General features: G+C 34.3%; 1 protein-coding gene across 1 annotated transcript in view; it reads left to right on the forward strand.

The window, feature by feature from the left end:
- Smp_168870 (hypothetical protein) overlaps nucleotides 1–11,917 on the forward strand; it is a gene marked incomplete at both ends in the record, with an annotated part of 54,979 nt that extends 43,062 nt beyond the window's left edge. Inside the window, 4 exons of the mRNA XM_018792851.1 lie at nucleotides 96–235; nucleotides 1,990–2,121; nucleotides 3,945–4,124; nucleotides 11,498–11,917. Of these exons, the coding sequence (XP_018644367.1) occupies nucleotides 96–235; nucleotides 1,990–2,121; nucleotides 3,945–4,124; nucleotides 11,498–11,917 (872 nt within the window). The remainder of the gene's footprint in view (nucleotides 1–95; nucleotides 236–1,989; nucleotides 2,122–3,944; nucleotides 4,125–11,497) is intronic.
- Between the last annotated feature and the right edge of the window lie 2,284 nt (nucleotides 11,918–14,201).

Genomic DNA, 14,201 nt, shown 5'->3' on the forward strand with positions numbered 1-14,201 from the left:
CCAATACTGATTTTTTTTTATGTATACAGCTAATCTTTAAAATGATTATTTCATTTGACCGACTTATTTCTAGTAGATATATATTTATATTTCAGTTGAAAATGCTAATCTAACTGAAAAAAATGCAAACTTATTAAGAAGTATGAATGATGCAGGAATACAAAAACATGAAATTGATTGTGAATTAACACGGGTAAGAAAAGAACAAATTCAATGGAAGAAAATGGCAGAAAAAGTAAGTTTTAAAGTAATGAATATTTGTTTTAGTTACCATCAAATTTGTACACTGTTTCTTGTGTCCTTGAATGTTTGATGATACTGTAAATATCACTCAAGTGAGTTACCCCATAATAATCAAGTCTATATGAATATTCGTCAATATTTGAACGAATAGTTTGATAGAAAACACTTCAGAAAGGGTTTGGAGCGCGTAAAGAAAGATTGACAATAGAAACGCTGTAGATATGGGCTAATCAAAACAGCCTGAACAGAAAAGATGAAACACAACTAGCTACTCTTTGGACAAATGCTTATTAACACGTAATTCATACTTTATCTACCCTGTCTATATAACCCATAGTTTTATTCCAACCAAAAGACATAAATTTGAACGTTTTAAAATCACGTTTCTCATTGTACAAACACTTCAACGTTTTAGAACACTTTCCAATTGTACTGATATTATTAATACACAGAATGTCTTTGATAGTAGAAAGAGACATCATCGATTCACTTAGTTGTAATTACTAATAACATAAAAGTACATATACACACACATTTATTATTTCCACATTGTGGACCTATCATATTATTTACGTCTAACTAACTCATAATTTCCTAAATAAACTTTAAGTGCAGATTTGTTTGTTAAAGATTACAAATTCATTAATAGTCTTGATTTTGATAAGTACCCTGAAGAATTCCAAACAAAATTTCTGGATGAAACGTTGAAATTCCTTAAATTTTAATCGCTGAGATTGTTTTAAATATAGTACATATACATATAAGTCAACAGTTTAGTTGAAAATAACTTTCACCTACATGAAGTTCAGTTGATTCAATGAAGAACTTTGTCGTTTATATTATTTTATGCTAAGCTGTAGTCTAAAATCTTTATCAATGTTTTGAGTACTGTAGATATAAATTAGAAAAATTAACTTCAGTTGAACAACTTAGTGAGACATTTTTGAATTACAATATCAAGTATTATTTTACTAACATGCACTGCTAGAGCGAAGTTTAGATTTAATTTGTTATTCAGAATCTAAGCCTGAACTACACCCAATCTTTCCATTCATGTCAGATTTTAAAAGTTACAACCATATATATAATATATATATATATATACTACTTTCAATCAATGACTAAGACTACTAACAGATTTCGTTTACCTTCTTCATCTTCCAGTCTCTAATTTTAAAATTTTCTCTTCTTCAGTAGACTGGTTTCCAAAAACTCATTTGTTTAAATCAGCCACTTAATAAAGTTCACTTTTTCTAAGCATATCAGGGAAATTATTTGTTATTCGTGTGCTATAAACATTTACCCAAGTTCATTGCTATCTGATATCAATAATTAGTGTTATCATACACAAAAAGAAATCCTTAAATGCTAGGCGCTAACCAAACTGATCAATTGTAGCCCTAAACATCAATGGGAAGACTCAGACAAACAATATGAAATGAATCAATATACTATTCGTCAATAATTATCTGATATCTGACAGAGTTCTCTGAATAGTATTTATTTATGATATTATTTGTTGGAATTAAGTTTTGCTTATGAAGTTAAAGCTCCAATAAAGCCTAAAATCAGTATTCATTAGACGGATATTAGTTATTTTTTTCCTTTCTTATATTTTAAGGATCAGATCACTTTATTAAAATCAAGAAAATAATTCACGTATAAATATTTTTGGAGAATTTTATTTAGATAATATTAGAACTAATTCCATAATTATTCACTTTTTTTCTCTGTCAACAAATTCAGATGGAAAGAGAACGTACAAAAGAACAAGAATTAAATAATACATTACGTAATGAAAATTCCGTATTGATGACAACTATTCGTGGACTAGAAGAAGAAACATTAAATTTACGTCGAGAAATACAAAAACTTCAAGTAAATTAAAAACAGAGATAGTTTTTTCATAGTTGAAATCATGAGTCAATTGAAGCTAGACCACCATGGAAAACCTGGAATCACTGGACGGCCGTTTCGTACTATTATGGGACTCCTCAGCAGTACGCATCCATGATCCCGCACTCGCGAGATTCGAACCCAGGACCTACCAGTCTCGCGCCAGAGCACTTAACCCCTAGACCACTGAGCCGGCCGGTATCCAACGGTGTTAATGTCTAACTTCAACCAATCCACGATAGTTTTAACATTTATTTATCCATCCAATATGATTCAGGGTCTAATCATTTGTCTTTAAAAAAAGTTATGCCAGATAAACATGTGATTATACGTTGAATAGTAATATAATTCATTGATTGTTAACTGAATATTATCTTGTCATAAGTGAGGCAAAATAAACACAAAATTTTTATGATATTTTATAGTAAGCATACTAATATGCTGGGTTGATTTTACTTACGTTAAAAGTATCAAAAGTCAGTCAGCTGTTATCAGCGTAGGATTTGTTACGAATCTGTATCGATCCACGTTGTTACACCTTACATTGGCTCATTAAGATAAGAAAGTAACAAGATGAGAGGCAAAAAGAAGAATATGATTGCAACTACAACCGAAATTTAAGCGTGTGAACTACAGTTCACAAGGAATGAGGTAAAAACGTGAAGAGTTAGAAATCGTACTTAATTTGAGATTTCGAGGATGAATATAATTCCGCCACTGCGATGGATTTCGCTTCATATCGCCAAAGTGATATCATATGGAAAACGCTTTTTTTTGAACTTGTAATAATTCGGCCTATCCACAAGCAAAACTTGAATTCACTTTCTGTTCGTTAAGTTATCAAGACCCTATAAAGTACTAAGAGGCTAACTCAAGTGTGCTGAAAAGCCATAAACACTTCAATATCGTTATTATTTTTAAGTGTTTTCACACAAAATTTTAATAGACAATTCCATATTGAATTGTCTGTAGATTAATAACATGAAATCTCGACACGACGAATAGATTTCCATGTAGAGCAAGATAATATTTATCTACTACTGAGAATATTTTACATAGTAGTGTTTTGTAGATAAGCAACGGTTACTTTTATTTTATAGATGATACATGTATCTTATCTAGAAAATATTCAGTAATAATACGCTATAGATTATAGAAATTTAATTCGATCTGTAAGATTGCTTTAAATTAAATATTTGTTTCACCCATTTATTTAAAAAAATCGGAGTACATAATTTACACACTCGAAGTGAGTGAATAGATAAATTCTTTCATTCGTCTCACTAGTCTTCGTGATGCGATAGCTTAGTGGTTAGGTCGTTCGACTTTCAACCACTACGTAGCGGATTCAAATCTTGTTCTATATACTTCGGTTTGAGCAACAACGTAGTATCACTACGCCTCAAATATAAAGTGTTAACTAAAGCCAATTACATGAATCTGTACTTGGTTAGTTTTATCATCAATTTACAATAAATCCAAGTTGTAATTTTGTTATATTTGCGGCAAAAGTTAAGTTATTTTTATTCAGTAACCATTTTTAAAGATGACATTCTTACTTCAGAAGAAAAAATCCTAGAAACGTTTACAAAAACAACTAACCGTTCGGTTTATACGATATCTGCACTTGGTTAAAATAAAACAATAACCAATAGCAGTTTTACTAATCACTCTACAAACTTTTTTTTAAACAAGATAAAACCTTGGTGTTTTGAAAATTGAACAAAAGTTTTTTCTGCTAATTTTGCGTTTATTCACACAAAAAATGAAAATTATTAAAACACAGTCTTTTATCTAATATTTAGGTACATATGGCTCAACAAGATGAACAGTATGCAGCTCAACTAATCGAAGTCAATACAAAACAACGTCAAGAATTAGAAAATGAGTTAGATCGACAAAGAAACGCTCTAAATGATACACAGAAAACGTTACAACTCAAAGAACGTAGCTATAAACAACGTATACGTGGACTTGAAGATCAGGTACTACATACTAATCATTTACTTTTGTCGTTTTTTCTACAATACTTTAAATTAATAAGTAGTATCAGGGGTTAAACACCTTCAACGACGGAGCTTGATTTATAATATAATCAACTCTCGTACTGCTATCAATTACAAAGTACACTATTCAAGTAATAGATAAATTTTTAGCATGTCTAGTAGATAAATTAAAAGGATCATAACTTTGAACTCCATTCCACTTAGATGATCGCATGAACACTATCTGTCCGTTGTAACTGTGCCTTACAAACTGATAAATAGTTCAAGTCTTTATTATTCAGTTACATATAAACATGAAAGCACCAGTTGTACATGACAAAAAAGAAAGATGTAGACGGTAGTAAGATATAATTATTAATCACCGCTAAATGATGTACTTCCTAATTTGTAAATTTTACTACAAGTAAAACATATACGGTGAATAAATGATGACATTCACCTCCCCCTCCTGCCGCTCTTCCGATCGAATAAATTTAAAACAAATATAACTCCATTTACTATCATAAGTATTTTCATCGTTTTATTTTGACAATAAAACTAATTCAAGCGTAAAATAGGGTTAGAGATGAACAAACACGGAGAAAAAAACAATGGTTTTTATAAATAAACTCATTATAATTATTCTGAGAAATAAAGTTTAAAATTAATGATAGAACTATTAAAATTTATCGTTGTATGGATAGTTTACATACAAATGTTAGTTGGCCTTGAATATCTAACTATTTACGGTTAAATGACTTTCACTACAAAGATCTGGTCGCTAGGTTATTATTAGCTATTCAAACAACGTGTTATAGAATTAGCAAAAACTGAAAACTCATTGGGTGTGGCTGTATTGTAATAAATAGATCTTAACTGTAGAATTTACGTTTCCATATAAAGTCATAAATTTAAATATTAACAAACTTAGGTTTTTAATACATGAAACTAATTATTATTCTGAGCAAAAGAGAGAAGTGTGTGCAGGTTTGCTAAGATCGGTGTGACGCAATGTTAATTACGAATCACAAATAGGACGATCGATAGTATGAAACGGGAATATTGTAACGATCCCATTAGGGTCCTTCGCCTCTAGGGACACAAAGAAATTGCAGAGTTATGAACTAAAAGTAAGAAACTGATTACCCAAACTAAAAAGCAAAGTTTCATGAGATAATTACTGATAATAGGCATTTTTATCAAAGTGATCTTTCAGAAAATATTTTTAACATTTCGAAAAATATCTACCTATTACGATTACTTACTTACGCCTTTTACCCCTCGTGGAGGAGCATAGGCCGCCCACCAGCATTCCCCATCAAATCCTGTCCTGAGCAATCATTTCCAGTTCTTTCCAATTAAACATTCATCCTTTTCATATCTGCTTATATTTCGCGGCTTAATGTATTCTTTAGCCTTCCTCTTTTCCGCTTCCCTTCCGGATTCCAAGTTAGGGTCTACCTCGTGATGCGGTTTGGTGATTTCCTTAATGCATGTCCGATCCACTTCCAACGTATTTTCCTAATTTCCTCTTCAGCTGGAAGCTGGTTTGTTTTCTCCCTCAGAAGGCTGTTGCTGATGGTATCCGGCCAGTGAATGTTGAGTATTTTGCGTAGACAACTATCTATAAATACTTGTACCTTTTTTACAATGGATGTAGCAGTTCTCCACGTTTCAGCTCCGTACAGTAGAACTGCCTTGATGTTCGTATTGAAGATCCTCACTTTGAAACTAGTTGATAAATTGTTTTGAGTTCCATATGTTCTTCAATTGTAGAAATGCTGTTAATTCTTTGCCAACCCTCGCCTTGACGTCTGTGTTGGATCCTCCTTGTTCATCGATGATACTGACCAGATTTGTGAAAGTTCCAGCCAGTTCCCGAGCTTATCCTTCAAGTGTGATTGGGTTGATGTTCTCTGTGTCGTATCTGAGAATCTTGCTTTTTCCTTTGTGTATCTTGAAGCTTATTGATGTAGAGACTGTTGCTACATTAGTTGTCTTCACCTGCATTTGTTTGTGTGTATGGATTAAGAGGGTTAGGTCATCTCCGAAGTCCAAATCGTCTAATTGGTTCTGAGATGTCCATTGTATTTTGTGCTTTCTGTCAGATGTCGAGGTCTTCATAGTCCAGTCGACCACCAGAAAGAAGAGGAGGGGGGAATATGCAGCCTTGTCTGACTCCGGTCCTTACCAGAAATGCATCTGTCAGCTGTCCTCCATGCATGACTCTGCACTGTAGTCTGTCGTATGATTTCCGGATCATGTTGACAATCTTCTCAGGAACTCCATAGTGTCGAAGAAGTTTCTATAATGTTCTCCTGTCCACACTGTCAAACGCCTTCTTATAGTCAATGAAGTTGATGTATAGTGGCATGTTCCACTCAACTGATTGTTCCACAATCATCCGTAGTGTCGCAATTTGGTTAGTGCACAACCGATCCCTACAGAACCCAGCCTGTTGATCTCGAAGTTGGGTGTCTACTGCGTCTTTCATCCGGTTCAGCAACACTCTGTTGAAAACTTTTCCTGGTACTGACAACAAACTGATGCCTCTGTAATTCTCACATTTGCTCAGATCTCCGTTCTTCCGTTTCTTGGCGAAGTGTCCTTCTTTCCATTCTGTCGGTGGCACTTGTTCTTCCACCCAAATCTTCGTGAATAGAAGGTGAAGCATGTTTGCAGTCACTTCAATGTCTGACTTCAGTGCTTCAGGGGGTATATTGTCAGGTCCTGCCACTTTTCCGCTCTTGATTTGTCTGGTGGCCATCTTGATTTCCTCAGTTGTTCTTGGAGTGACAGATATAGGAACGTCAATGTGTGCTGCTTCGATGTCCGGTGGATTTAATGGAGCTGGTCTATCCAGCAGTACCTCTAACTATCCTACCCATCTTTTCCTCTGTTCTTGAACCTCCATGATTGTCTTCCCTTCTTTGTTCTTGACTGGTCTCTCCGGTTTACTATATCTCCCTGCTAGTTTCTTCGTAGTATCATATCCCCTTTTCTTGCGGCTTTTTCTGCCGTCGTTGCTAGTTCTTCTATGTATTTCTGCTTGTCGGCTTTAATGCTCTTCTTCACTTGCTTGTTTGCTTCTGCGGACTCTGCCTGTGTCTTGACTTTCTCTGATCGTGCTCAACTGTTGTTAATTGCTATTTCCTTGTTCTTCCTTTCTTCAGTTTTTTCCAGGGTTCCTATAGAGATCCGTCCCTTATTATGATGCTTTTTGAGAACCAGAACCTACTGACACGTTGAAGTTAATGTTTCTATGATCCTTTTCCAGTTGTCCTCCATCGTAGTTTCTTCTTTCTGTAGGTCCTGTAAAGCTCGGAACCTATTGTTGAAAGTTATCTTGAATTGGTTGAGTTTGTTAGTATCTCGAAGGAAGGCTGTATTGAACCTTTGTACTGCTGTTCCCCCAGTTGTCCAGTGTTTCTTTAGCTTCAGTTTCATCTTGACGACAACCAGGTGATGATCTGAAGCTACGTCAGCTCCTCTCCTTGTTCTCACTTCTTCCATTGTCCTTCGGAATTTTTTGTTGATACAAATATGATCTATCTGGTTCTCTGTGGTTTGGTCCGGTGAGATCCATGTAGCTTTGTGTATGCGTTTGTGTGGAAATATCGTGCCGACTATAACCGATTTCTCGAACGCATATATATTTGCGAATCTCTACCCATTTTCATTTCTATCTTCTAGTCCATGTCGTCCCATGACATCTTCATATTCGGTGTTGTCCACTCCGACTTTAGCGTATAGATCTTCTATCAGGATGGTGAGGTACTTTCTTGGGGACTTCGCTATGATTGATTTCAGCCTCCCATAAAACTGATCTTTATCGCCGTCGTTGCTATCACTGGTGGGTGCATAAAATTGTACAACATTCATTGTGATCCCCTCCTTTGTTTTGAATGATGCTGTGATGATTCTGGATCCATGAGATTCCCATCCTACAAGTGCATTTCGTGCTTCTCTGAACAGCATTAAAGCAACTCACTGAGTGTGTGGAGCATTTTCCCCTTCGTGACCGGAGTACAGCAGCATCTCTCCCGTACCTAGCCTTTGCTGTCCAGCTTGGGTCAAATGAGTTCTACTGATTCCAAGTACTGCCAATTTGTATCTCCTCATTTCCATTGCTACTTGACTGATCTTCCCGGTCTCCCACATTGCCCGGACGTTCCATGTACCTATAAAGAGTGTTGCTCTGGTTGTTAGAAGAAGCATCGGCCTTGTGAATTCCGAAAAATCTCGGCTTTCATCCTGAGGCGCCATAATTCTTCCTCCCACTCCCAGGGCAGAGTTTAAATAGTTTGAATTATTTTTCCGGGTTAGCCTTTTTTTAGTGGGTTAGTTTTCTACGGGATGGGGTCGCTAACCCCATGCCCAACCCTCCTTATTTACCCGAGATTGGGACCGGCAGTAACTCTAGAAGAGCTACAGGCTGAGTTAACCTATTACGATACATCATGTAAACTTCGGCTTAGTTGTAGTGTGGTCTACTTATATCCATATAAGTAGTGTATGGTGATGGTCAGACATAGAATGTATTTTGGCAGAAGACCGATAAGGAAAGAACTGAAATGAAGCGCAATTGGTAGGAAAATACATAAACAATCAAATTAGAGAAGATGGATTGATATTTACAGAAGGAACAGTGAAGATTAAGACAATTGGTTGTTATTTTTCAAATTAACTGTTGACTGTATGGTTATCAGAATTTAGTGAGATAGTCTGTAATTTTTGCTTAAATACATTCGATTGTCTCCATCAGTGTTCTTGTTCACTACAGTAGCATCAGTCAATTTTGCTTTTTATTCCTAACAATTTATTGAACAAGATGATGGAAATAATGTAATCCAGAAGAAAATTGACAAATGAATCGGATAGATTCATATGTCAACAATGTTTTACATTTATGAATTCATTGAATCTTGTTTTTCAAAAAAAAATTGAAAAGTTAATTTCTGCCGATTCGAAACCTCGTATCCTTCTGTTTTGCTAGTCTTTACTTATAATGTTAGGTGATCGAAAGTAGTTGGCAGATAACACTGAACCTGGGTTTCATGCAAGTTGGCACTCATCAGCAAGGCATACCTGGAATCGTGAGGGCTTGATGCTCCCTGTAGTAGTTGAACCCGCGTTGCATTATGTGTTTATATATTGTCAGAAAGTGTTTAAGAACTAAGGGGTTTTATAAATTTGTAATTCATTTTTTATGTACAATAATTGCAGACATTTTGAGAAACCTCTCTATCGTAGAGACACAGGTATGCTATACAAGTAGTTAATAAACCTGTTAAGAGTGATAACCTCAATTAAAATTAAACTACACACTATAACAATAATGAAAAATAGCTAATCAAAATTCACAGTTTAACAAAATACTTGTAAAACTATACGAATGACTACAACGATTAAGATCTTAAGAGCTTCTTATAGATCAACTATAGATAATCAGATCATTTTATGATACAACAGCAATAACATAATTAAGCCTGACAGTAAATATTGAACTGCATTATTATGTTAACAACCTATAAACACTCTTATACTTCATTTGTTCTTACACAAAATAACTTTACAACATGTTTAATACCTTGTCTACAGTTCTGTTAATTAGAAAAGCTTAATTTTGTTAACCAATCGATTTAATTCGTGAACAACATTGAGTTATTATATTTCACACTAATTCAATTGCTTATTCGACAATGTATTGTTTTTGCTTCTGTTACAACTTAATTGGCATTTATATGTATACTCGAAGGAAGGTTAGTACTTTTTTGTCAGGTACACAAACCGTAAACAATTGACTTTGATTTTTAACACTGCAACAGACATACTACGCAAGAACCATTCAAAAATTCGAATTCGTTTAGACAATGACCAAAATCAAAAATATCGTAAAATTATTAATTTATGGTGACTACTAAAATATTTTAAGTTAATAACTTTCCTAGTATTAGATTGTAAATGTGCTGACCCAATATTGAATATATATATACTGAAAATTTATTGGCTTACAACCAGCCTCATTATGTATTTTAAATAATTTCAACTCAGGATATCGTTTATAAAACGGTTACAATGAAAATTCAAGGTACGATGGTAGTATTGTTGTGAACAAAACACGACTGGGGACAATCGAATGTATTTAAGCAAAAATTACAGACTATCTCACTAAATTCTGATAACCATACAGTCAACAGTTAATTTGAAAAATAACAACCAATTGTCTTAATCTTCACTGTTCCTTCTGTAAATATCAATCCATCTTCTCTAATTTGATTGTTTATGTATTTTCCTACCAATTGCGCTTCATTTCAGTTCTTTCCTTATCGGTCTTCTGCCAAAATACATTCTATGTCTGACCATCACTATACACTACTTATATGGATATAAGTAGACCACACCACAGTATTACCCTAGCCGATCCCTTGATACATTTATGTCATCATTAAAACTTCATATTACTAAGTACTATAAAGGAATAGATTATTAAATTCACTTTCTACCTATCTTTCTTTGCGTTCATAACAGATTCAACAACTCAAAGATCAACTAACTCATGAAACAAATAAACGTCAATTACTTTACGTAAAGAATCCATCTTCTGTTAATCAAAGTCAGCCAAGTTTAACAAGTTACGGAAGTTCAGTAACTACAACAGGATGTGATTATGCTGAAATGAAATCTTCAATAGATAATAGTCGTCAACAGGTAAGAGGAAAACAGAAAAGTCCATATTGTATTAATCATGTATATGAATGAACAATTAATGAGACTAGGAATCAATTAAAATTATCTAGATATACTTGAAGATATTTTTAAATTGATAAGATCATCCATACAGTTATGGATTTTAGTCAGCTGTAAGTAGCTTACAACTTCCAATTCAACGTAAATAAATAAAAAAGAATGTAACTGTTGTTAAATAATCATTATAACAAATAATATCACTCAGAAAAAAAACATAATTCCCAAACTACTGTTTAGTCAAGGATATCATTCAAAATTTTAATTTCCACGAACTTGTGGAGGATATAACATTCAGTTCACTGAATAATAAAAAAAGATATCCCAGCCTAAAGAAGCGGACATAAATATTAAATTAGCGTAGATATATAAAGGGAATCCATGGGCAAGAACTCATCTGTCTCATCCTCGACGAAACTAAGACCAATGTAGATGTACAATCACTGACATTATCATCAGAGATAAGCACTGTTAAGAAGCCTGAAATTCAAATTCACGTACAAGAACTCTACCGAAACAAAGATTTTGATAATTACATTTTTAAATTACATAATGAAACTGAGGCGAAAATGAAACCGTAAAGTGTAAATTCATTTAACGCTAAACCATACTTTTATAATTCACAGGATTCATCCTTCGTGGGACTGTACAAGCCAACTACTGCACCATCTAGATATGACCCATACTACTACCAAATAACAGGCTCAATACCTGCTAGACTGAATAGATCAACGGGATCAAATTTACTAATAAAACCAAGAAGATCATTTGTTGAACCAAGACCATATCAATCAACGACCAAAATAGATAAAACAAATCCCCCGACTCGATATTCTAGTGATGGAAGAAATAGACAACGTCCTGAAGAAAATATCACAACAAATACAGATATTAGTCCGTTGGAACAATCTTCCCTACCTAGAACACCGATTGCTGCTAGTCGTTCTACATGGCATGAGTCAAGGGATAGTACAGCTACAATAAACCGGAGTACAAGTGATTCTACAATACGTCCAAGAGAAGATAAATCAAAAGGTGACAATTAGTAGCATCTGTAATATGTTGAGCCTATAAATTATCATTATTTTAAAAAAATCAACTTCCTATATTAAATTGGCCCGAATATGAAATGTGAAATTGTTAAATATTCCCACTATCTCTTTTAACTAATTTAATCATTATGAAACAATCACTATAATGTGCACTAAAACCTTTTTTTATCCCATCAATACTGTTACCACTAATGTTACTAACATTTTTTCACCTTCATTTACAGCTAAATTAATATCGTTTTTGACCAATATAAACTCAGAGAGAAATTAATGGTGCAAATATAATTATTATTACTGCTATTATCACTGTTAATCTGCGAAAAGTATATTTCACTGTTACGATACACGTTTGTGCACACATTACTTACATCATTGTGAATAAATGTAGTAAATTGTAAACCATGTTAAACCATATCACTTTGTAATATACCTTAATCAGTTGACTCAATCCTACCTTAATAAAGTCCCTTATATTCATACATTCACTTCTAGTAAGTCATAAATTATTCTGGCCTGATTATCATTTTGCGAGCAAACAATGCTACCCCTATAAGGAAAGAATAACTACACAATGTCCAGTCAGCTCCCCTCCTATGTCCTGTGTTTTCTCCCTTGATTTTCCAATTCTTCTTCTTATGGAACATGAATTGAATTCGCTACACGAACGTGTACAAATGTGAAATCACGATTACTGAGAAATCGTTGTACGATACCTGTTTGTTCATAGCTTTTTTAATATTTGCCTAGTCATTATTTGGAATTTATTTTAAAAATCAATTAAAACACAAAATCGTGTGAACAAATCTTTTTTTGTTATTCGATTTCCAAACACAAGTCACTACATTTCAAGACATTCTTATTCATATTTTATAACAAACTATCCCTGTAACGAAATAGGATTTAGATCTATTACAAATAACTCCATATAAAACGTCGAGCATCCGAATACATTTTGGTTGTACAAAGATGTTATTATTATGACCCAGCTATTCCTATTGCTTAGGATTCTTGGACATCTATTCGCTTGACAAGTACCCCAATTAGAGCACGGTTGAACAAGAACAAAATTATATTCTAAATAACAAGGTTGGACGGAAGTAGGAATCTGTTAGCGGGATATAGATTGGATTAAAGCATGTTTCGTGCATGATGGTGTTGCTGCGCGCTGATTGGCTAATTCTAAACCGATCAGCCCGGGCATATTATTGGAGAAAAATCTAGAAGCTTCTTATGTATATACTATAAATATATGAACGTTATTCAAATCAGTGATTGCTGTTCACATACCATTATTATTTTGAATACAATTTCATTCCTGTTCAAAGTGTTCTGATTTTGGGGTCTTGTTGAGTGTCATTGTATAAGAATACTAAGCAATAGGAATAGCTGGGTCGTTTAGTAGCAAAATACAATTATAACAGTGGCGACGAGGAAAAAGGAAAATTCATTCAAAATGCCTATATCAGATGACCAGCTCAGCCGAATACTACAACAACAGCAAGCACAACTTGATGCACAAATGCGGTTGTTGGAGACTCTGATGCAACAGTTTAGCATCCAAAACTCGAGTTCACATGCTGTTTCAAGTACTTCTTGTGATGCAGTTGCTAGCAGCATCCCAGAATTCATATATGATCCCGAAAGTGGAAATACCTTTCTCACGTGGTTCAAGCGTTGGGAACATACATTTAGAATAGAATTCTGTCAACAAGATGTCGCATGGAAGACTCGGTTGTTGATGCGTAAGTTGGGAAGCAATGAACATGCACGTTATGCTGATCATATATTGCCAAAGTTACCTCGAGAGCTCAATTTCGAGGAGACAGTAACGCAATTGTCAGAGATATTCGGTGAATCTTCCTCATTGTTTAGCATTCGATATCAGTGTCTGAATTTGGTGAAACGTGAAGCCGATGAATATGGTGCTCTAGCAGACGTCGTCAACAGAGAGTGTGAACGATTCAAGTTACGTTCGTTGACAGAAGATCAATTTAAATGCCTAATATTCATCAAAGCTCTGCAGTCACCACAAGATGCTGAAATTAGAACCAGACTTCTAACTCGTTTGGATCAAGACCCAAACGTCACACTCAAGACATTGACAGATGAGTGTAAACGACTACAAAACATCAGACACGACAATCAGTTAATTGAACAGGTAAATTCTAATTTAACCTGCAGTAGTGTAAATGCTATGACTAGGTTAAAAAGTCAGAAGCCGAATAAAACTCATAACAAACCAACGGATGCCTGTTGGTTATGCGGCGATTGGCATTAT

The sequence above is a fragment of the Schistosoma mansoni genome, assembly GCF_000237925.1.
Source record: "Schistosoma mansoni, WGS project CABG00000000 data, chromosome 1 unplaced supercontig 0210, strain Puerto Rico, whole genome shotgun sequence".
In the NCBI taxonomy this organism is placed as follows: domain Eukaryota; kingdom Metazoa; phylum Platyhelminthes; class Trematoda; order Strigeidida; family Schistosomatidae; genus Schistosoma; species Schistosoma mansoni.